Source organism: Salmo salar, chromosome 22 (assembly GCF_965601325.2).
Source record: "Salmo salar chromosome 22, fSalSal1, whole genome shotgun sequence".
Classification (NCBI taxonomy): domain Eukaryota; kingdom Metazoa; phylum Chordata; class Actinopteri; order Salmoniformes; family Salmonidae; genus Salmo; species Salmo salar.
The window spans coordinates 34,169,206-34,195,000 of NC_138312.1; the positions used below are offsets into that span (position 1 = coordinate 34,169,206).

Below are 25,795 nucleotides of genomic sequence, written 5' to 3' on the forward strand. Positions count from 1 at the left end.
GGTGAATTAACACTCCTCAGTTAGCAGGCTCAAGCAAGCGAAAACCCACATGGTAGCAAAAACTAACTAGCAGAAATTGTTAACAAGTTAGAAATGATTTAAACACACTTTGCTGTAGGCTACTATTTTACTAGTTAACAAAAAATCATGCATGTCATATAAAATATATTCACCCCACCAAGTGTTGTAATCAAAACTTACCAGAAAGCATGTAGTCCTTGGCTCAGACAGGGTAGTAGTGTGGGCTCAATAGTATCTCATTAGTGTGCAAGATCTTGAGAATCAGCTGTACATGTGATGGAAGAATGCACTGTGCATGCAGAGGGTTGCGATTCCATTGAATTGGGGATAGTTTAACCAAAATATGCCACAAGACCTAGAATTGCCTTAAGTGTATCCCACAAAAAAGGTTCACTGTTATAAGCTAACTTTTTTGATGAATTTAAGCAAAATCCCCCAAATTCCCAGGCCCAACTTTCCATGGAAAATTCCCGGAAAAATTCCAGACATTTTCTGACCCTTTGCAAACCTAGTCTAGAGTCAGTCTAGTCTGTGGGAATTATCCTTTTGTCCTCCATCACAGTCAACAGATTATATCCTTCCACCCTCACAACCAGCATGCCAGTTACACTGGTTACTGGAAGTCAAAGCTTCCCTACTGTACATTCAGCTAGGGAGAAAAAAAACGACAGACCGACTCACACACGTACACACTATTGCTCACACATGTCCTATGTCAATTTATACTGAAGCCTAACCATAACCCTGTCCACTCACCCTTTACACTGAAAGTAATACCAGGTGTCTTAACTTCTATGGACTACGTGGGACGCTAGCGTCCCACCTGCGGGACACAGCCAGTGAAATATCAGGGCGGCAAATTCAAAAATAACAAAATGTCATAATTCAACTTTCTCAAATATACAACTATTTTACACCATTTTAAAGATACACTTCTCCTTGATGTAACCACATTGTCCGATTTCAAAAAGGCTTTACAGCGAAAGCAAAACATTAGATTATGTTAGGAGAGTACATAGACAAAAATAATCACACAGCCATTTTCCAAGCAAGGACATGTGTCAATAAAACCCAAAACACAGCTAAATGAAGCACTAACCTTTGACAATCTTCATCAGATGACACTCCTAGGACATTATGTTACACAATACATGTATGTTTTGTTCGATAATGTTCATATTTATATCCAAAAACAGCATTTTACATTGGCGCGTGATGTTCAGAAAATGTATTCCCACCAAAACGCCCGGTGAATGTGCACATCAATTTACAAAAATACTCATCATAAACGTTGACAAAATATATAACAATTATTTAAAGAATTATAGATAGACTACCCCTGGATGCAACCGCTGTGTCAGATTTTAAAATAGCTTTACGGAGAAAGCACATTTTTCAATATTCTGAGTACATAGCTCAGCCATCACGGCGAGCTATTCAGACACCCGCCAAGTTTGAGGCAACCTAAACTCAGAATTAGTATTAGAAATATTCTCTTACCTTTGTTGATCTTCATCAGAATGCACTCCCAGGACTGCTACTTCCACAGGAAATGTTGTTTTTGTACGAAATAATCCATATTTATGTACAAATACCGCCGTTTTGGTCGTGTGTACAGATCACTTATCCAAAGGCATAACGCGCGAGCGCGGAACGAGAGATGAAAAGTCAAAATGTTCCATTACCGTAATTAGAAGCATGTCAAACGCTGTTTAAAATCAATCTTTATGGTATTTTGTAACGTAAAATTGCAATAATATTCCAACCGGACAATAGCATATTCATTCAAGAAGAGAAAGAAGGAACGGCGTGCTCGTGTGACCGCGCATATCCAATCCCTTTGTTGCCAGGCAGACCACTCAGAAACTGAGCTCCTATTATCTGCCCAGTGACAGGAAAATGATCAAACCACTTTCTGAAGGCTGTTGACAGCCAATGGAAGCCTTAGGAAGTGCAACGTCACCCCCCAGACACTGTAGTTTCGATAGAGAATCAAAAGAAGAACAACAATTCTCAGACTTTTCACTTCCTGCTTGGATTTTTCTCAGGTTTTTGCCTTCCATATGAGTTCTGTTATACACACAGACACCATTCAAACAGTTTTAGAAACTTCTGAGTGTTTTCTATCCAAATCTACTAATTATATGCATATTCTAGTTTCTGGGCCAGAGTAGTAACCTGTTTAAATTGGGTACGTTTTTCATCCGGCCGTGAAAATACTGCCCCCTAGCCCAGACAGGTTAATAGGGGAAATTTCACTTGAATTCAACTAAATGTGGTTGATGACAAACAAATACCACACATATGTAATCTAAAGATTATCAGTGTGTGTATGCGTCGCTCTCCTTTTCCAGTGGGAGGAACATGACTGGTTACATTTCATATTGCAACATGTTCCTTAGAATCTGATCTGCGTCAACAGTGGGATACCTACTGTAGTCACTACGTCTTCTGGGGGACTTTCCAGAGATACAGTCATCTTTCCAGACATCCAGACTTTATAGCTACTCTAGCACTATCTATCTCAATAGACAACCACGTATACCAGGGTGGGGTCAATTCCAATTTAAGTCAGACAATTCAGGAAGTGGTTTGAATTTAAAATAAAAACGAATTTAAAAACTTCGGAAAGAATAGTGTCTTCTTTGCAGTTTATTGAGAAGTCATTGAAAATAAAAGCTTTTTCTTTTTTCAATTATTGAATTGGAATTTTAGTTTACTTCCTGAATTGACTGACTTCAATTCAGATTGACCCCAACCCTGACATAGCCTGGTCACTCACCCCTCTCCCTGCATATGACCAGTTCCATCACACAACAATACAGGATGACATCTAAAGATGCATTTTAAATTGACAAATTCTCATGGACGTAGTAAAAAGTTACTTTCTAGAAAAATTGCTAATTCCTATAGAAGTATTATGAGTAATGGAGTATTTTTGCACAATGCAGTGGCCCTAGTCCTACCTGGGTACCAGGGAGTCCCCCCCTCTCATAGTGGTAAGGTCCAGCTCAAAGTCCTACCTGGGTACTAGGGAGTCACCCCCTCTCAGAGTGGTTGGGTCCAGCTCAAAAATGGAGGAGATGTCGTTGCCATCAGGGACAGACACCAGGGTGTACATGACCTTCTCCTGGGGGTTCCTGAGGCGGGCGCGGAGGTCCACCTGCTCAGAGTCCAGCTGGAGACACAACATGACAATAAAACAGTCTCATCAGATCACTACAGAGACATCATAACAGTCATCAGATCACTAGAGAGACATCATAACAGTCATCAGATCACTAGAGAGACATCATAACAGTCATCAGATCACTAGAGAGACATCATAACAGTCATCAGATCACTAGAGAGACATCATAACAGTCATCAGATCACTAGAGAGACATCATAACAGTCATCAGATCACTAGAGAGACATCATAACAGTCATCAGATCACTAGAGAGACATCATAACAGTCATCAGATCACTAGAGAGACATAACAGTCATCAGATCACTAGAGAGACATAACAGTCATCAGATCACTAGAGAGACATCATAACAGTCATCAGATCACTAGAGAGACATCATAACAGTCATCAGATCACTAGAGAGACATCATAACAGTCATCAGATCACTAGAGAGACATCATAACAGTCATCAGATCACTAGAGAGACATCATAACAGTCATCAGATCACTAGAGAGACATCATAACAGTCATCAGATCACTAGAGAGACATCATAACAGTCATCAGATCACTAGAGAGACATCATAACAGTCATCAGATCACTAGAGAGACATCATAACAGTCATCAGATCACTAGAGAGACATCATAACAGTCATCAGATCACTAGAGAGACATCATAACAGTCATCAGATCACTAGAGAGACATCATAACAGTCATCAGATCACTAGAGAGACATAACAGTCATCAGATCACTAGAGAGACATCATAACAGTCATCAGATCACTAGAGAGACATCATAACAGTCATCAGATCACTAGAGAGACATCATAACAGTCATCAGATCACTAGAGAGACATCATAACAGTCATCAGATCACTAGAGAGACATCATAACAGTCATCAGATCACTAGAGAGACATCATAACAGTCATCAGATCACTAGAGAGACATCATAACAGTCATCAGATCACTAGAGAGACATCATAACAGTCATCAGATCACTAGAGAGACATCATAACAGTCATCAGATCACTAGAGAGACATCATAACAGTCATCAGATCACTAGAGAGACATCATAACAGTCATCAGATCACTAGAGAGACATCATAACAGTCATCAGATCACTAGAGAGACATCATAACAGTCATCAGATCACTAGAGAGACATCATAACAGTCATCAGATCACTAGAGAGACATCATAACAGTCATCAGATCACTAGAGAGACATCATAACAGTCATCAGATCACTAGAGAGACATCATAACAGTCATCAGATCACTAGAGAGACATAACAGTCATCAGATCACTAGAGAGACATCATAACAGTCATCAGATCACTAGAGAGACATCATAACAGTCATCAGATCACTAGAGAGACATCATAACAGTCATCAGATCACTAGAGAGACATCATAACAGTCATCAGATCACTAGAGAGACATCATAACAGTCATCAGATCACTAGAGAGACATCATAACAGTCATCAGATCACTAAAGAGACATCATAACAGTCATCAGATAGATCACTAGAGACAGCATGACCACAAAACAGTCTCATCAGATCATTGCACAACCACATGGACACGGGGCACAGAAGACCAGGATCAATGATTATAAAGAGGAAAATGATTGATAGAAACACACAGGTCAGCTTCCTGTAAAATTCCTGGACAATGACCCGAAGAGCATATCTTGTGCAGGAACGTACTGAAGAAGATAGACTCACAACTCAAAAAGATCTCTTCTTTCACCACAATGAGAGCATCAATTTTATCACTAAAAAAATATATAGGCTTAAATCAATACTACACTAGACCTCATGACCTACTAATGGTATGAAGTTCTAAAGGCTAAATGAGACGCTTCTCTGTTATCACAGTGTATTGTGAAGTATCAATCACAGCGTTATTATACATAAATAGAATCAAATATGTATACATGTTAATATTCAGTATTTAGGGTAATTAGTTAAAGTACAGAGTTAAACTGCAGCTGTGATTTTAGTTTGGGTCTTCTGCTGTGTTCCCATGGTCACTATAATGAATGATTGTTTAATATTGTATAACCCTTTTCACTCTGTGGTGCTGACCACAACCGTAATGTTCTGGTTTGGATATTTTCTTTTTAAGTTGTCCTTTCCAGCAACTATAATATGGTGGATGCATAACCAGAACAGCCAGCTCATTACAACTTGGCTCGGTTTGACTTAGTGTGAAAAGGGAACATGTCCATTCTCAGCGTCCAGCTCTGTTAGTCATTCAACCATGTGTTGACTAATGAGAGTCAGTGCTATAGAAGTCAGGGTCTTGTAGAGTGAATTGTGTGACTCTGAGATCCATTCCTAGTAGTAGACTGCAACCAGCTAGCTAAAGGCAGACCAGGCCACATTAGTACCATCACACTTCTCTATGCAGACACTGCCATCTAACGGTGGCATCGGGAAAGTGCTCTTTACTGTGACACGGGTTCAAGCAGAGATAAACAAGTAAGAAGAGTTACAATAATCACCGTGTCCTGGGACACACCAGTGGGATGTGACTGATTCATTTCACATTGTCTCAACAGACTGGGTTGTGATTGGTTCATTCAATGGGTCACAGGAAAACTCTGTAGCAGGTAGCCTAGTGGTTAGAGCGTCGGACCAGTAACCGAAAGGTTGCTAGATCGAATCCCCAAGCTGACAATGTAAAAATCTGTTGTTCTGTCCCTGAACAAGGCAGTTAACCCACTGTTCCTAGGCTGTCATTGTAAATAAAAATGTGTTCTTAACTGACTTGCCTAGTTAAATAAAGGTTACATAAAATAAAACAAATATTTTAAAAATCTGGGAACGACTGGTTCAGATGACCCACAGTATTCATCATCCCTCTACATAGCAGCCCATTGCTACCAGAACTGGAGAAGGTGACTCACTGAGGAGCGGAACTCCAGGCGCTCTTCCTCATAGTCAGGGTTCATCTGGAAAACACACAACAGTACACACATACAATGAACAAGCTAGGGCTATCTTCACAGAGGTCTCAATGTGACTTCCTGGCAAAAGTATATATGTTTTGTGTGCGTGTGGTAAAAGCAGTGTTACTGACCTCTGCAGCCAGGTAGTGTCCAGTGGCCAGGTGTTTGAACCTAAACAGACTGTTCCAGTAGCCAGCTCCGCCTCGACATGGATCATGCTGCACCACCTGGCAAGAGGAGAAACACAGCGATCAGTCACATGTCATATCTTACCCTGAAGTTGTGTACATGCACATATTAACAACTTGTCAGCCCATATACACATCAAACTAAAACAGAACTTTTAGTCAGAACATTTTTAGTTGTAAGGGAGAAGTCAAATTGCCATGATCTGAGGGGCTTTCTCCGCTTCTACAATTTCTATTTCTATACACTTTCTCCTCACCTCCACCTCCCATAAGGCTTTGCTGCTAGTTGCCGAGGTAGCAGACTGGCGTCCAGTGGTGCGCAGGAAGACATATTGTTTTTTCCGGTGGTCATCACAGGTGAGGAACTTCTCCTGCTCTGCATGGAACAGGCGCACCACGTCACCCTGCCAACAAACAGACAGGAAGGTTGTTACCATAGAGACTGCTAGGGGAAGTGTCACTGCATTGGGATATATTTAAGCTACCTATAACAATTAACAGTGTTGTGTCTTCAACTGGGATACCGGGTTCGTCAACCCATTATTTCTGATTCATACTCAAGGTAATGTAAACTGTGAAAATCAGGCCTGATTAGTTGAGAGTTGTGATAAAACCAACCCCTTTTAGAATGATCTCCTGATTGTCACCACATTTCATGAACAGCACGATCTTCCAGCTGGTGTTACAGTTGACCGAGTTCACCTGAAACACCAAGCAGACAAAAAGAGTTACCAGTTTAGTCCCTTAACAGCAACACATGCAACAATCATCACTGAGGGAATTTGATTATCTGGTCCGATTACCCCGGTGGATGGAGTTTGCACAGGGTGAAAAGTGATTGCATTAGTTTTGGAACCGGGCTGCCTCCCAGCGTGCACCAGGTGCCCAGTTTAAAGCCCCCGGAGAAGTCGGTTCAAAACAAAAGTGACATAGCCTAGGCTAGAATAAGCATGTGGAGTAATGAATGGGATACTGAGTTTTCACATGCAAAAGTCTTTGTTCTGCCTTCCCAATGAAAACTAGTTTGAAAATTCAAACATATATTTTATGGAAAAGAGCTGTATGTTTCTGGACGATGCACCATGCTGTCGACAATATGACCGAGCGGCACAGATTACTGTTCATTTGAGAAGGGCACTCCTCCCTCACCGCTTTTTCCAGTTCACATCACGGGCCATAGACCGGTGCACCGCGGGCGGCTCAGGTTAATAGAACTCCTTCACTGGTACCCTATAACTATAAAGCAGCACACCATTCTCACAGAATGAGCTGCAGACTAGAGCTAAATGCAAATCTTAGACATAATTGATGCAAATGTGGAGGACCATGGCACAATGCTGTAATGTTTGAAATGGTAGGAGGGGGCCAATAACAGTACACACTCCTATAAATACTGTACATACAGTATACTCCCATACAGCAGTGTATAAAACCCATAGGAGAGGACCTGGAGACAGCGTGAGCGTCTAACCTCGTTACATCCTGGGTTGTCCACTAGTTGATGGGTGCTGGCATGAAGGGGCTGGCCAGCATTCACTGGGTTCAGGACCACCTTGTCCCCTATCACCACCTGGAATGAAAACACACATTACAATTTAGTATGCATGCATTACACATGTGCACGTCAGCTGCTAGGGGCAATGAAACATGAACAAACCTCATTTGAATGTGTCTGTCTGCAGTCAAATACAGGACAGTATGTGAAGCTCTGAATCTCAAACTCAATCACTCATCCAGAGGGCCTATTACCTAGACGTAGTACTAGAACAACAGTCATGGCTCCACCTTAGGTCACCCTGTCCTGGGGCTCCTACTCACCTCAAGATCTTGGCAGGGAGAGCCAGGAGATTTAGGATTATTCAAACAGCTCTAGAGACCTGTCCTTAAAGGCGGGGCTGAACTTCATGTTCTAGCCTCGATTTAAATTCTCCTTATTAGGAAATGCGACAGAATGAGATTTGGGTCTTGGAGACTTGCTTTGATGTGGGTGTCACTTTGTGTGTGTGTGTGTGTGCGCGTAGGTGTTCAAAAGTGGGAAGCATTTGTACTTTATCTGTCAAAACTGTACACAGTCACACACCTTTAGATAACTTGAAACAGTCTAACCAGGTCTAGCCAAATTATTTTGCCAATTATATTCAGCTGGCGGGTGTGCGACAGTGGCAGAAGTTGGTTTGACTTTGGATAGCCCATATGTGGAGCTAGTTAGGAACCTTCAATAAATTACAGAATGTAAATGGGACAAAAATGTTGATATTGCACATGTTTTAGTTGTCTCAGTAAATGCTTTCAATACTTGTACATTAATTTCTATAATTTACAGTTAAGGTTTTTAAGTCATTGAAATTTGGAGCTATTGACATGTTAAAATATTGTCCCATATACATTGTGTAATTCACTGATGGTCCCATGGACATCAGGATCGGGTCGCCTGAAGCGGCACTCCGAATTGATGATTACACTTTTTTTGTTGTTGACTGATACCAATGCCACATGCTGTTTTCTACCAGAGAAGTTGTTTATTGCCTTCAGTTGCTCTTTAAAGAACAAGGCTCCAGCATGGTGCCACTATAAGCCCAGTCAGTCCAGAGCTAGATCTGATCTGGCCCTCATCAAAGAGGATTAGAGTGGAAAGCCGGCACAAAACACCTGACCTGGGCCTGACCCCATCTCCTGTCCCAGCCTAAACACTGATTCGGCCTGAGGTGATAGAGCCATTTGTGTTGTGGCTGTAGAATGACTCCTTGCCTCTGCTGCTTTAATCCACAAAGAGACTACTATGCTGCACACATGGCTAGCACAACTGACTGGTGTAACTGAGTCAGGTTTGTAGGCCTCCTTGCTCGCACACCCTTTTCAGTTCTGCCCACAATTTCTATAGGCTTGAGGTTATGGCTTTGTGATGGCCTCTCCAATACCTTGACTTTGTTGTCCTTAAGCCATTTTGCCACAACTTTTGAAGTATGCTTGGGGTCATTGTCCATTTGGAAGACCCATTTGCAACCAAGCTTTAACTTCCTGACTGATGTCTTGAGATGTTGCTTCAATATATCCACATAATTTTCCATCCTCATGATGCCATCTATTTTGTGAAGTGCACCAGTCCCTCCTGCAGCAAAGCACCCCCACAAAATGAGGCTGCCACCCCCCCGTGCTTCACGGTTGGGATGGTGTTCTTTGGCTTGCAAGCCTCCCCATTTTTCCTCCAAACATAACGATGGTCATTATGGCCAAACAGTTCTATTTTTGTTTCATCAGACCAGAGGACATTTCTCCAAAAAGTACAATTTTTGTCCCCATGTGCAGTAGCAAACCGAAGTCCGTCTTTTTATGGCGGTTTTGGAGCAGTGGCTTCTTCCTTGCTGAGCGGCCATTCAGGTTATGTCGATATAGGACTTGTTTAACTGTGGATATAGATACTTTTGTACCGGTTTCCTCCAGCATCTTCACAAGGTCCTTTGCTGTTGTTCTGGGATTGATTTGCACTTTTCGTACCAAAGTATGTTCATCTCTAGGAGACAGAACGCGTCTCCTTCCTGAGCGATATGACGGCTGCATGGTCCCATGGTGTTTATACTTGCTTACTATTGTTTGTACAGATGAATGTGGTACCTTCAGGCGTTTGGAAATTGATCCCAAGGATGAACCAGACTTGTGGTGTTAAGTGTATGTAAACTTCCGACTTCAACTGTATCACCTAAAAGAAGCGAGACGCAGTGCGGGAGAACTCACCAGAAAAGCACCGTGGAAAATAGTTTGGCTGAAGCTAGCTAGCTCACGAAGCTTAGTTTAAACACCCAAAGCTAAAACCAACACTTACCAGCAATTATTTCATATCAGCAACAACTGTACTAGCTAGCTAGTTAGATGCAATATTTAGTGCTTTTAGCCAGTTACCTAACTAGCGACAATAGCTTGCAAAATTTAGCTAGCCTAAAATCACTAGCTAACTGGCAAGCTAGCTAATTGGTAAACACAACATTTGTAAATATAGCTACTTAAGCGACAAAATGAATGCCTAGTTAGTTGTAGGTAAGTACACACATTCTCCAAAACTGTTTGTATCATTCAGCAAACATGTATATTTATTTAATTACTAACAAAGTAAAGTGTGGTGTTTTCAGGCACATACACAGCCGCCATATTGGTCAGAAAACCTGTTTCTCCCGCCTTTATTTGATTCCACCATTTCGATCGGTCGACTGACCCCAAACTGACATGCACTTCATGGCTAAAAGTATGTGGGAACCTGCTTGTCGAACATCTCATTCCAAAATGATAGGTTTTAATATGGAGTTGGTCCCCCCTTTTCTGCTTTAACAGCATCCATTCTTCTGGGAATGCTTTCCACTAGATGTTGGAACATTGCTGCGGGGACTTGCTTCCATTCAACCACATTAGTGAGGTCGGGCACCGATGTTGTACGATTAGGCCTGGCTCGCAGTCTGCGTTCCAATTCATCCCAAAGGTGTTTGATGGGGTTGAGGTGAGGGCTCTGTGCAGGCCTGGCAAGTGCTCCCATACCGATCTCGACAAACCATTTCTGTATGGACCTCACTTTGTGCACAGGGGCATTGTCATGCTAAAACAGGAAATGGCCTTCCCCAAACTGTTGCCACAAAGTTGGAAGCACAGAATCGTCTAGAATGTCATTGTATGCTGTAGCATTAAGATTTCCCTTCACTGGAACTAAGGGGCCTAGCCTGAACCATGAAAAACAGCCCCAGACCATTATTCCTCCTCCACCAAACTTTACAGTTGGCACTATACAGTCGGGAAGGTAGCATTCTCCTGGCATCTGCCAAACCCAGATTCATCCATCGGACTGCCAGATTGTGAAGCGTGATTCATCACTCCAGAGAATGCGTTTCCACTGCTCCCAAGTCCAATGGCGGCGAGATTTACACCACTCCAGCCGACACTTGGCATTGCACATGGTGATCTTAGGCTTGTGTGCGGCTGCTCACCCATGGATACCCATTTCACAAAGCTCCCGACGAACAGTTATTGTGCTTACGTTGCTTCTAGAGGCAGTTTGGAACTCGGTACTGAGTGCTGCAACCGAGGACAGAACATTTTTACATGCTACAAAAAAAATTGGCGGTCCCATTCTGTGAGCTTTTGTGACCTTTTACTTCGCGGATGAGCCGTTGTTGCTCCTATACATTTCCACTTCACAATAACAGCACTTCCAGTTGACCGGGGCAGCCCTAGCAGGGCAGAAATTTGACAAACCGACTTGTTGGAAAGGTGGCATCCTATGACGTTGTCACATTGAAAGTCACTGAGGTCTTCAGTACGGCCATTCTACTGCCAATGTTTCTCTATGGAGATTGCATGGCTGTGTGCTCGATGTTATACACTTGTCAGCAATGGGTGTGTCTGAAATAGCCAAATCCACTAATTTGAAGGGGTGTCCGCATACTTTTGTATACATAGTGTAGATGTGCTGTCCCGCTCTGCAAACATTTCACCATAGGGTTTTGCAAGCTTTGTGAGTTTTGGCATATGTTTTACTTATTTTTTTTAAGTCTAGGAAGCTATATCTGTGACCATATTGCCTTACACATTTGACTCACTCAGTCTGACAGATTGTTCATGTTTCCAGAAGCTGTGATTCAGGCGATCCTATACAGTATGTGTGATCATTGCCATAGGTGGAACTCACACTGTCTCCTGTGAAGCGCAGCTGGTAGAAGGGATGGATGTATAAAAGCATAAAGATAGAACTCATACTAATGCCTATGGAGTACAGCTTGTAGAACCATGATATAGACACAGTGGAACTCACAAGGTCTCCTGCACATGCGGTAAAGAAGTCAATCGAACTCGACCAAAACAATGGAAATGCCATGGAGAAAAGATCCTGAATCTCCTCATTGCCCCCCAGCAACGAGGAAATTCAGGCAAGTATTTATGTGTATTTCACACTATGTTAAGGTACAAATCCGAGAATAATGCTTGTATTGATGTCAACCCCAATACATGTTCATGTCATCGTCACCAATCATCTGCATTCCAGTTCAAAATGACTGACTACCTCCACCGATTTCTGTACACTAGCTATTCTATCAACTTATAAGACCGGGACTTAACATTCACTTCTAAACCTGAAAAGGGACAAATAAATCCAAAAAGGACTTTAGTAACTACATTTTGGGCCTGTTACAATACATCAATCATGACAGATTTGACGAATATCCTCTTTGTTAGATCAGATTTGTTGAATGTTCCCCAATCCGGTATCCTCCTTCTATCCCCACTTCTGCGTTCCATTGACCTCTTTACAGCATCTATGGAGCGAAACTTGGAGAACCATATAGATAGAACTCACACATTCTCCTTTGGAGCCCAGCTTGGAGAACCATATAGATAGAACTCACACTGTCTCCTATGGAGCGCAACTTGTAGAAGGGTTGAATGTAGAACCAGGAGCCTTCGTTCCCGGCTGTGTCCAGCATCACTCTCATGGCATTCTTCTCCAGCAGCGCTGGCAGACGCTTGTTCACTGTCAGGTACTTGTTACTCTTCAGATGGAGGAGCTGGGGAAATACAGCAAACATATTGGTGATAGAATATGATGCGATACAATATTATAAAGATACGATACAATAACCCAGCAGTCTGTCATTGTGTGATACAAACATACTGACACGTTTTGCTTGTGCACGTCATCTTCTTCATAGGGTTTATTTTTGCGTTGTATGGGCTTTCTCTGCCCTTATGGGTCTGCAGTACGTTTTAGTCTCTCCACATAAACAGAGCAGACTATAACTGAAAGGTTTTGACTGAGAAAAGAATATGCTCAATTCTGAAGCTAGAAAAACACCATCTAGATCCTCCCACATCACTGTTCTATTTATAAACAAACAGAAACCGCATGGATGCCTCCAGGGCTCTTAGTCTCTCCAAGTTTGGAACCAGCAAAATATCTTGGATGGGAAGCCTCGTAAACTGTGTCACGCTAAAACCCAATAGAAATATGTGGGGTATGAGATTCATTATGGCATAGATTGGCTTCATTGACATGACTTTTAGCTGTGGATCCAAGCAAATCACTGTTCTCCCAGATGATGAATATGTATACACACACACCTGAATGACGTTCCCATACTGAATCACCGTTCCGAGCAACTTTTTATTTTCCGAATCGTTTTGCTTCTTTTCCAAATCTGCTGCATGCTACACAAGTGATGGAAAAAGGAGTTAGAGACCATTACTATTGCTAGTAGTAACATTGCTACTGCTTTTGCACAAATGTATCCACAAATAATTATTCACATGGAATTTAGTAAGGACTAATTTCTTTGACAGAAATCTCTAATAAAAAGAATGTAGCAATGGCAAGTGCAGTTAACAGCAAACACTCCTGCAAGCTTCAACTGAAGGGCTAGAACCTACAACTCTGGCCTCACATCACCATGGTAACACAGGAGAGATCTGAATCTATCATTTTATGACTGTAGTCAGATACCACAAGTCTTTAAGTGCTATTGTATCAGAACAAGGAGGGAGAAAGAGCTGAGAGAGAGAAAGAGAGAAGGAGAGAAAGAAAGGTGGGACGGTGGTAGTAATGAAACTACAGTATGCTTCAGAAATGTCTATAAAAGGACCTGAACATTACCTTTACCTCAGTAAATATATAATCCTCCTAAGAACACCATCACACCAGTGTGGGGACAGAAAACCTAACCCCTTTAAGAGAGCTCCTCAAACCATACATGTTGTTAAAGGGAACTGCAGGATGTAGTATTTCACACTTGAACGAAGGATTACCAGAGTCAAGGAAAATAACATGAGTGTAAGTACTTTACTAATGTAGTTGTATTGGATTTTAGAAGTAGTGCTAGTTTAGATTAGTTTAGTTATCTAAGAGGGCTCATCTATTGTAGTTCTTCAGATGTGGATGAGCTCATACCTCAAATGACATTTGGAGTCATTATACCACTGATTAATTGATATAATAAATCCTATAAAACAGTAATATCATGGTAAGAGAGGTGAGATGGGTGAGGGTGGGGGAGTCACTCACGTGTAGTTTGTTGAGGAGGACCGTGTCTGTGGTACTGTTTCCTCCGGGCTTCGCTGCCTTCCAGAACTGTTTCTGAGCAGAGTACCGGTTCATAGGACACAACCTGAACAGACAATCTGGACAGAGAGACACGAAGACGATGAATAACAGTTTCAGAGGTGAAGGATGGTTAAGATTGACGTGTTGTCAATGCAGCTACAATTGAAGTCGGAAGTTTACATACACTTAGGTTGGAGTAATTAAAACTCATTTTTCAACCACACCACAAATTTCTTGTTAACAAACTATAGTTTTGGCAAGTTGGTTACGACATCTACTTTGTGCATGACACAAGTCATTTTTCCAACAATTGTTTACAGACAGATCATTTCACTTATAATTCACTGTATCACAATTCCAGTGGGTCAGAAGTTTACATACACTAAGTTGACTGTGCCTTTAATAAAGAGCTTGGAAAATTCCAGAAAATTATGTCATTGCTTTAGAAGCTTCTGATAAGCTAATTGACATCAGTTGAGTCAATTGGAGGTGTACCTGTGGATGTATTTCAAGGTCTACCTTCAAACTCAGTGCCTCTTTGCGTGACATCATGGGAAAATCAAACAAAATCAGCCAAGACCTCAGAAAAAAATTTGTAGACCTCCACAAGTCTGGTTCATCCTTGGGAGCAATTTCCAAACGCCTAAAGGTACCACGTTCATCTGTACAAACAATAGTACGCAAGTATAAACACCATGGGACCACGCAGCCGTCATACCACTCAGGAAGGAGACGCATTCTGTTTTTATTTATTTTAAATTTCACCTTTATTTAACCAGGTAAGCTAGTTGAGAACAAGTTCTCATTTGCAACTGCGACCTGGCCAAGATAAAGCAAAGCAGTTCGACAAATACAACACAGATATACACATGGAATAAAACAAAACATACAGTCAATAATACAGTAGAACAAAAGAAAACAAAAAGTATATATACAGTGAGTGCAAATGAGGTAAGTTAAGGAAATAAATAGGCCATGGTGGCGAAGTAATTACAATATAACAATTAAACACTGGAATGGTAGATGTGCAGAAGATGAATGTGCAAGTAGAGATACTGGGGTGCAAAGGAGCAAGATAAATAAATAAATACAGTATGCGGATGAGGTAGGTAGATAGATGGGCTGTTTACAGATGGGCTATGTACAGGTGCAGTGATCTGTGAGCTGCTCTGACAGCGGGTGCTTAAAGCTAGTGAGGGAGATATGAGTCTCCAGCTTCAGAGATTTTTGCAGTTCGTTCCAGTCATTGGCAGCAGAGAACTGGAAGGAAAGACAACCAAAGGAGGAATTGGCTTTGGGGGTGACCAGAGAGATATACCTGCTGGAGTGCGCGCTACGAGTGGGTGCCGCTATGGTGACCAGTGAGCTGAGATAAGGCGGGGCTTTACCTAGCAGAGACTTGTAGATGACCTGTAGCCAGTGGGTTTGGCGACGAGTATGAAGCGAGAGCCAACCAACGAGAGCGTACAGGTCACAATGGTGGGTAGTGTATGGGGCTTTGGTGACAAAACGGATGGTACTGTGATAGACTGCATCCAGTTTGTTGAGTAGAGTGTTGGAGGCTATTTTATAGATGACATCACCGAAGTCGAGGATCAGTAGGATGGTCAGTTTTACGAGGGTATGTTTTGCAGCATGAGTGAAGGATGCTTTGTTGCAATATAGGAAGCCGATTCTAGATTTAATTTTGGATTGGAGATGCTTAATGTGAGTCTGGAAGGAGAGTTTACAGTCTAACCAGACACCCAGGTATTTGTAGTTGTCCACATATTTTAAGTCAGAGCCGTCCAGAGTAGTGATGGACGGGCGAGCAGGTGCGGGCAGTGATCGATTGAATAGCATGCATTTAGTTTTACTTGCGTTTAAGAGCAGTTGGAGGCCACGGAAGGAGAGTTGTCTGTCTCCTACAGATGAACGTACTTTGGTGTGAAAAGTGCAAATCAATCCAACAACAACAGCAAAGGATCTTGTGAAGGATGGTGGAAGGAGGAAACCGGTACAAAAGTATCTATATCCACAGTAAAACGAGTCCTATATCGACATAACCTGAAAGGCCGCTCAGCCAGGAAGAAGCCACTGCTCCAAAACCGCCATAAAAAAGCCAGACTACGGTTTGCAACTGCATATGGGGACAAAGATCGTACTTTTTGGATAAATGTCCTCTGGTCTGATGAAACAAAAATAGAACTGTTTGGCAATAATGACCATCGTTATGTTTGGAAAAAAAGGGTGATGCTTGCAAGCTGAAGAAAACCATTCCAACCGTGAAGCACGGGGGTGGAAGTATCATTCTGTGGGGGTGCTTTGCTGCAGGAGGGACTGGTGCACTTCACAAAGTAGATGGCATCATGAGAATGGAAAATTACATTGATATATTGAAGCAACATCTCAAGACATCAGTCAGGAAGTTATAGCTGAAATAAATCATTCTCTCTTATTATTCTGACATTTCACATTCTTAAAATAAAGTGGTGATCCTAACTGACCTAAGACAGGGAGTTTTTGGGATATTGCTGCCAGTAAGATTGCACCTAAATCAACCATTTATCGGATCATCAAGAACTTCAAGGAGAGCGGTTCAATTGTTGTGAAGAAGGCTTCAGGGCGCCCAAGAAAGTCCAGCAAGCGCCAGGACCGTCTCCTGAAGTTGATTCAGCTGCGGGATCGGGGCACCACCAGTACAGAGCTTGCTCAGGAATGGCAGCAGGCAGGTGTGAGTGCATCTGCATGCACAGTGAGGCAAATACTTTTGGAGGATGGCCTGGTGTCAAGAAGGGCATGGTGTCAAGAAGGGCAGCAAAGAGGCCACTTCTCTCCAGGAAAAACATCAGGGACAGACTGATATTCTGCAAAAGGTACAGGGATTGGACTGCTGAGGACTGGGGTAAAGTCATTTTCTCTGATGAATCCCCTTTCCGATTGTTTGGGGCATCCAGAAAATAGCTTGACCAGAGAAGACAAGGTGAGCGCTACCATCAGTCCTGTGTCATGCCAACAGTAAAGCATCCTGAGACCATTCATGTGTGGGGTTGCTTCTCAGCCAAGGGAGTGGGCTCACTCACAATTTTCCCTAAGAACACAGCCATGAATAAAGAATGGTACCAACACATCCTCCGAGAGCAACTTCTCCCAACGATCCAGGAACAGTTTGGTGACGAACAATGCCTTTTCCAGCATGATGGAGCACTTTGCCATATGGCAAAAATGATAACTAAGTGGCTCGGGGAACAAAACATCGATATTTTGGGTCCATGGCCAGGAAACTCCCCAGACCTTAATCCCATTGGGAACTTGTGGTTAATCCTCAAGAGGCGGGTGGACAAACAAAAACCCACAAATTCTGACAAACTCCAAGCATTGATTATGCAAGAATGGGCTGCCATCAGTCAGGATGTGGCCCAGAAGTTAATTGACAGCATGCCAGGGCGGATTGCAGAGGTCTTGAAAAAGAAGGGTCAACACTGCAAATATTGACTCTTTGCATCAACTTCATTTAACTGTCAATAAAAGCCTTTGACACTTATGAAATGCTTGTAATTATACTTCAGTATTCTATAGTAACATTTGACAAAAATATCTAAAGACACTGAAGCAGCAAACTTTGTGGAAATTAATATTTTTGTCATTCTCAAAACTTTTGGCCACGACTGTAAATAAATTCACAGTGCTCAGTGACATGCTCATTGACACACACACACTTGCATCATCCTTCTCACAGGGGTACATGCTAAAACACACATGAGCACACTCACACACTTACAGATGGTTTGCATCAGTTTCCTATCCAGATAAGTCTCATGAGCTCAGATGAAAGAGGGGGAGGATGTGACATGAGACAGACCACTGGGGGAACGGGGATAGGGAACTCAGCATGTAACAGAGTGTCTGTCTGTGAGACCATTTCCACTGAAAAGTCTGGGGTATGATTGTATACAGTGGGTACTGTACAGTACTGCAGCACTGTAAAAAATGTTGATTCAACATACAATTATAAGGCAACCAGTTTCAACAGTTTGGCGAGTTTCCTCAGCAAACTCACAACAAAAAGGTTAGTGGTGGAATGTTGTTTAGAAAACTCACAATCCTATTGCAGCTTTTTTTTATTGGATTTCTTTGTGAGTATGTTGAGATGACAGTCACTGTACATAACGCCAAACAACCGGCCAGTTCTGATAGTATTGTGGTTCTACCAGTCATTTCCATAGCCACAATAGAAAGCAGACAGAGAAACAGCTCCTCAAATTTGCATGTGTTCTCAGTTAAACCAACCAAGCAGTTTCACTTCTGGCATATCTAACGTACAAGCTGTTCACACATACTGTACTGCTGCAGTGACAAAAGGCTCCACTGACCAACACACACAAGTACTTAGTATATCAATCATTTTGGCTAGAGAGGGGTATTATAACCAGCCCACTAAAATGCCTTGCATACTAGAGATGGTCAGCTCCCAAATCACACTTCATGTGTGTATATAGAATGAAAACCCTAAACACCTCCATTAAATTGATCTAGCAGCTGAATAGTTCATATGGAGACTACATAAGTGTTGCAAAGTAGAGGATACCCACAACCCCCCCTTCTCTCATGCCTGGGTTGTCTCTCTGACCTCAGATCAGATCTCTCTCTTAGGGAAAAGAAGAGAAAATAACAATCTGTCCATCCCCCCTTTCTCTCTCTCCCTCCAGTCGTAGCAGCAGCAAAGTGACCAAATAAGGCTAGCCAGAGCAGGGGAGTGGGAAGAGAAAGAGAGGAGTGGACTCCAACTCCCCTCTCAATCATCCCTCCATCGCTCCCTCCAAGCTCTCATCAAGCTAATAGCTGTTTATACCCCCTCTACTTCTCTAAGATATGATTTACACCATGCAGTACAAAACAGGGTCAGAAAAACAAATAAGAGAAAGTGGTGTCGGGAGAGAAAGAAATAGGAAAGTGAATATGGAGGGAGAAGCTCTGATCTATTCCCTCAGAGCGCAATGCTCTGGACAGAGCGGACCTTTGTAGTGTGTGTAGCTTGTGTGCGCACACACTGTGTGTGTCAAAAACAGATATTCCGTCTCTAGCGATGTGGCTGATAAAACACGTCCACCAGAATCACATCAAAAAAGGGGTCAAAATGGAGTGAAACGGCAGAAGAATGCAGGATACCACAGGGCAGTCGGACCGACTCAGAAAACATCGCTATTACAAAACAAGTACCTAATTCTCTCACTCCTCCTCCCCTGTCAGTCAGCTGTGGGAGATATCAGGGAATTATGTGGACGTTCCTTCTCAGAATTCCCATTCGGACTCTGGGAAAAGGGGCGATGAGATCGCTCTGAGGGCGACCTGGTAAACTGGGGCAGTTAATGATTCAAAACTTTGTTGACATTCCTGGTTTTAGCTGGCTGGTATTAACAGAATATACTGTCTACGAATCACAGGACAGGACATGACCCACTGATTGTCAACTCATGAGCTCACAGTCATGGAATCCTAATGGAGACCAAAGTGGAGCTAGCTAGGCCACAAGACAATATTGTAAGCAAGCACAGCCCCCTGAGAGTACAGAATCATTCAGAGATTGGATGCTAGAGTGGACGAGCCCACTAAGTAGCCTAGTATTTCCCCTAGACCCCCCCCCCCCCCCCCCCCCCAATTGAGGGCAGCAAACATCAAAACATTCAAATGAAACCAATAAAGGTCACAAAACAACAGAGCTCAGATGTGTTGCCTCTGTCTTGAAAGTTGAAAGGGAAAAAAACAGCGACACACACACGGTGTCCTCAGAACATGGCCTTACACAAACACAGAGACCCAGAGAGAGGGAGCGACAGAGAGAGTGACAGAGAGTGTGACAGAGTGTGACAGAGAGTGAGAGAGCTATCAAAGGCCTGCCACCAGGAATAGGATGCCTATCTGGCCTGGTGGAGAGATTCAATAGCCAGGACCAGCTCAAATCCAGACAACTTCACAGGTCTGGGTCTATCCTCTGTTCTTATCCTGTTTTACAGTTTATAAAGGAAGCAACCTCTCAGCTTTATTGCATGTCCCAGACAATGGCGCAGTCTCGATGCTCTTCAACAGCTTCCTTCCCTTGCCTAACCTCTCCTTTACCTCACTGACAGGTTAGTTCAATATGCTGAAGACATATCCTTATTGTAAATGTCTGGGTTGAGCCTGAAGTATAGAGCTGTTTAATGACCCAGTACACATCCATGTAAACAATTTTAGCTGTGATGAGGAAGAAAGCAGGATGAAGGGAGGAGAGCAAAACAAACAGACGACAAAACCAGCATCTGTCCAGCAGGAGAGATCCCTCTAATGTCTTCCACATGCTCTCACATTCTGTTATTCACCAACAAAACAGCATCTAGAAAAACACACAAAGAGAAGGTTCTGTCCCTTCTCAGGGATTCCAGGTGGAACAAAAACATTCCAATCTTGTTCACTGTCAATGATGTTAGAAACAGAGTTTGTCCTGACTTCTTCAAGAACATGAAGACGGTAATGGTAATGAGAAGGGTTTGAGAGAGATCATTGTGGAACGGAGCTAGCTTTAAATACTGCAACAAAGGTGGACATTATAACTGTGTTCATGAGAGGAATGGATGGGTCACCTCAAGCAACAACTACAACTTTCCAGAATATTCTGAACTGCTACAGACAAAGATCTGCATTCACTGAGCAGAGATCCTATGTTTAAGGGAAAACTGAACAAAATGACATGAAAACAATTGGTCACTAGGTGTCACATGATGGAATGTAGATTGGTCTGCTACTTAAAACACAATAAAGATGTGTTTCAGCACCAGAATGTGTATGGTCGGATGATGGAGGTGAGAATGTTGACATGAGCCTTTGTTTATGTGAACCCCAGGCTTTGCTGAGCTGCAGCGACACGAAGAGATATGCAGTGCCTTCAGAAAGTATTCACGCACCTTGACTTTTTCCATATTTTGTTGTGTTACAAAGTGTGATTAAAATAGATTTGTCATTTTTTGTCAACAATCTACACAAAATACTCTTTATTGTCAAAGTGAAAGAAAAATGTAAAATAAACTTTCTTAATTGAAAATAAAACAAATATATTGTGATTAGGTAAGTATTCAATCCCCTGAGTCAATACGTTAGAATCCCCTTTGGAAGCGATTACAGCTGTGAGTCTTTCTGGGTCTTCCAGAGCTTTCCAAACCTGGATTGCACAATATTTGCCCATTATTCTTTTTAAAATTCTTCAAGCTCATTGCTAGACAGCCATTTTCATGTCTTGCCATAGACTTCCAAGCCAATTTAAGTCATAACTGTAACTAGGCCACTCAGGAACATTCGATGTCATCTCCAGTTACCTTGAATTTTAGGTTATTTTATTCTGTAGTCTTCCTTCTTTTCTCTCTGTCCTTTAGGTTAGTATTGTGGAGTAACTGCAATGTTATTGATCCATCCTCAGTTCTCCTATCACAGCCATTTAACTCTAACTGGTTTAAAATGACCATTGGCCTCATTGAAATCCCTGAGCAGTGACTGAGTGTAATACACCATCCAAAGTGTAATGAATAACGTCACTATGCTCGATGGGATGTTCACCGTCAGCTTGTTTTTATGTGTCCCCATCTACCAATAGGCGTTCTTCTTTGTGAGGCATTGGAAAACCTTCCTGGTCTATGTCATTGAATGCGTTTTAAATTCACTGAGGGACCTTACAGATAATTGTATGTGTGGGGTACAGCAATGGGGTAGTTATTCAACAATCATGTTAAACACCATTATTGCACACAGAGTGAGTCCCTGCAATTTATTATCTGACTTGTTAAGCACATTTTTACTCCTGAACTTAGAGTTGCCATAACAAAGGGGTTGAATACTTATTGACTCAAGACATTTCAGCTTTACATTTTTTATTAATTAGTAAAATTTCTAAAAACATAATTCCACATTAACATTATAAGGTATTGTGTGCAGATCAGTGACACAAAATAGAAAATTCGGGCTGTAACACAACAAAATGTGGAAATTGCAGAGCAAAGAAGTTCAGGGACCGGAGACAAAATGCGATAACAAAAAAAGAAAAAACGGGAATGATTTTCAGTGCAAAATGTCCAAATTACATCAGCTTGACCGGTTGTAAGGAAATATACTGAAGAAAATAAACATATTTAATAAACGTAGGTTTCATGAGCTAAAATAAAATACATTTTCCATACGCAGAAAAAGCTTATTTCTCTAAAATTTTGTGCACAAATTTGTTGACGTCGCTGTGAGCATTTCTCCTTCACCAAGATAATCCATCCACCTGACAGGTGTGGCATATCAAAAAGCTGATTAAACAGCTTCCTCTCATCACCATATTTGGGAGTGAATGGAAACGCCAACCAGGAAACTTTACATTTAAACATTCGGTGAAATTTCTGTCTCATTGTTCTAGGCGGCCACAAAATAAAGAAATTATTAAACTAATGTTAGACAATCAAATTCGATATGTAAATAAACAACATTCGTTTAAGGCTGATTCATTGAGTGAAAGCTTATTTTACAATGCTCCTGTGAAATGAGGCCCGCGCCATGCATTATTGAAAGCACTTGTTTCCAAAGCTCAAATGATATCTGAGTCTTTTTACAGTTCTAATGGATGATGTTAATAAATGTAATGTTTCTTGTAATTTGAACTATCGTGGGGTCGTGACTCGTGTCATGTGTGATATACAGTTGGAAGTTTACATACACTAAATATTGCAAGTGTATCTAACTAGCTAGCTAGTACAGTTGTTGCTGATATGAAAAAATTGCTGGTGAGTGTTGGTTTTATCTTTGGGTGTTTAAACTAAGCTTAGTGAGCTAGCTAGCTTCAGCCAAACTATTTTCTACCGTGCATTTCTGGTGAGTTCTCCCGCACTGCGTCTCGCTTCTTTTAGGTGATACAGTTGAAGTCGGAAGTTCACATACACTTAGGTTGGAGTAATTAAAACTCGTTTTTCAACCACTCCACAAAATTCTTGTGAACAAACTATAGTTTTGGCAAGTCGGTTAGGACATCTACTTTGTGCATGACACAAGTAATTTTTCCAACAATTATTTACAGACAGATTATTTCACTTTATCACAATTCCAGTGGGTCAGAAGTTTACATACACTAAGTTGACTGTGCCTTTAAACAGCTTGGAAAATTCCAGAAAATGATGTCATGGCTTTAGAAGCTTCGGATAGGCTAATTGACATCATTTGAGTCAATTGGAGGTGTACCTGTGGATGTACTTCAAGGACTACCTTCAAACTCAGTGCCTCTTTGCTTGACATCATGGGAAAATCAAAAGAAATCAGCCAAGACCTCAGAAAAAGAATTGTAGACATCCACAAGTCTAGTTCATCCTTGGGAGCAATTTACAAATGCCTGAAGATAACACGTTCATCTGTACAAACAATAGTACGGAAGTATAACCTCTATGGGCTAGGTGGGACGCTTGCCCTACGTAACAGCCACTGGCAGCCTGTGGCGCGATTTTCAAAACGTTAAAAATCCTATTACTTCAATTTCTCAAACATATGACTATTTTACAGCTATTTAAAGACAAGACTCTCGTTAATCTAACCACACTGTCCGATTTCAAAAAGGCTTTACAACGAAAGCAAAACATTAGATTATGTCAGCAGAGTACCAAGCCAGAAATAATCAGACACCCATTTTTCAAGCCAGCATATAATGTCACCAAAACCCAGAAGACAGCTAAATGCAGCACTCACCTTTGATGATCTTCATCAGATGACAACCCTAGGACATTATGTTATACAATACATGCATGTTTTGTTCAATCAAGTTCATATTTATATCAAAAACCAGCTTTTTACATTAGCATGTGACGTTCAGAACTAGCATACCCCCCGCAAACTTCCGGGGAATTCGCTAACATTTTACTAAATTACTCACGATAAACGTTCACAAAAAGCATAACAATTATTTTAAGAATTATAGATACAGACCTCCTCTATGCACTCGATATGTCCGATTTTAAAATAGCTTTTTGGTGAAAGCACATTTTGCAATATTCTAAGTACATAGCCCAGGCATCACGGGCTCGCTATTTAGACACCCGGCAAGTTTAGCACTCACCATAATCATATTTACTATTATAAAAGTTTTATTACCTTTTGTTGTCTTCGTCAGAATGCACACCCAGGACTGCTACTTCAATAACAAATGTTGGTTTGGTCCAAAATAATCCATCGTTATATCCGAATAGCGGCGTTTTGTTCGTGCGTTCCAGACACTATCCGAAATAGTAAAGAAGTGTCGCGCGCATGGCGCAATTCGTGACAATAAAATTCTAAATATTCCATTACCGTACTTCGAAGCATGTCAACCGCTGTTTAAAATCAATTTTTACGACATTTTTCGCGTAGAAAAGCGATAATATTCCGACAGGGAATCTCCTTTTCGGCAAACAGAGGAAAAAATCCCAAAGGCGGGGGCGGTCGGGTCACGCGCCTAAGCCCAGTGTCCCTTGATCGGCCACTTGAGAAAGGCGATAATGTGTTTCAGCCTGGGGCTGGAATGACGACATTCTGTTTTTTCCCGGGCTCTGAGCGCCTATGGACGACGTGGGAAGTGTCACGTTAGAGCAGAGATCCTTAGTAAATGATAGAGATGGAAAAGAAGTTCAACAAATGGTCAGACAGGCCACTTCCTGTAAAGGAATCTCTCAGGTTTTGACCTGCCATTTGAGTTCTGTTATACTCACAGACACCATTCAAACAGTTTTAGAAAATTTAGGGTGTTTTCTATCCATATGTAATAAGTATATGCATATTCTAGTTACTGGGTAGGAGTGGTAACCAGATTAAATCGGGTATGTTTTTTATCCAGCCGTGTCAATACTGCCCCCTAGCCCTAACAGGATAAACACCATGGGACCACGCAGCCGTCACACCGTACAGGAAGGAGACGCGTTCTGTCTCCTAGAGATGAACGTACTTTGGTGTGAAAAGTGCAAATCAATCCCAGAACAACAGCAAAGGACCTTGTGAAGATGCTGGAGGAAACAAGTACAAAAGTATCTATATCCACAGTAAAACGAGTCCTATATCGACATAACCTGAAAGGCCGCTCAGCAAGGAAGAAGCCACTGCTCCAAAACCGCCATAAAAAAAGCCAGACTACAGTTTGAACTGCACATGGGGACAAAGATCATACTTTTTGGAGAAATGTCCTCTGGTCTGATGAAACAAAAATAGAACTGTTTGGCCATAATGACCATTGTTATGTTTGGAGGAAAAAGGGGGAAGCTCACAAGCTGAAGAAAACCATCGCAACCGTGAAGCACGGGGGGGGCAGCATCATGTTGTGGGGGTGCTTTGCTGCAGGAGGGACTGGTCTACTTCACAAAATTGATGGCATTATGAGGTTGTGGAAAATT

At 41.8% G+C, this 25,795-nt stretch overlaps 1 protein-coding gene across 3 annotated transcripts in view; it reads right to left on the reverse strand.

Annotated features, from left to right (window-relative positions):
- The window catches only part of LOC106583165 (inositol 1,4,5-trisphosphate-gated calcium channel ITPR1), a 178,362-nt gene that overhangs the window by 122,425 nt on the left and 30,142 nt on the right, over positions 1–25,795 (reverse strand). For all 3 annotated transcript variants that reach the window (XM_045705740.2, XM_045705739.2, XM_045705741.2), the window contains exons 4-12: positions 14,370–14,485; positions 13,433–13,519; positions 12,721–12,879; positions 7,809–7,907; positions 6,956–7,039; positions 6,595–6,741; positions 6,281–6,376; positions 6,108–6,152; positions 3,045–3,199 (exon numbers count right to left, since the gene is read on the reverse strand). In XM_045705740.2, coding sequence (XP_045561696.2) covers positions 3,045–3,199; positions 6,108–6,152; positions 6,281–6,376; positions 6,595–6,741; positions 6,956–7,039; positions 7,809–7,907; positions 12,721–12,879; positions 13,433–13,519; positions 14,370–14,485 — 988 coding nt within the window. The remainder of the gene's footprint in view (positions 1–3,044; positions 3,200–6,107; positions 6,153–6,280; positions 6,377–6,594; positions 6,742–6,955; positions 7,040–7,808; positions 7,908–12,720; positions 12,880–13,432; positions 13,520–14,369; positions 14,486–25,795) is intronic.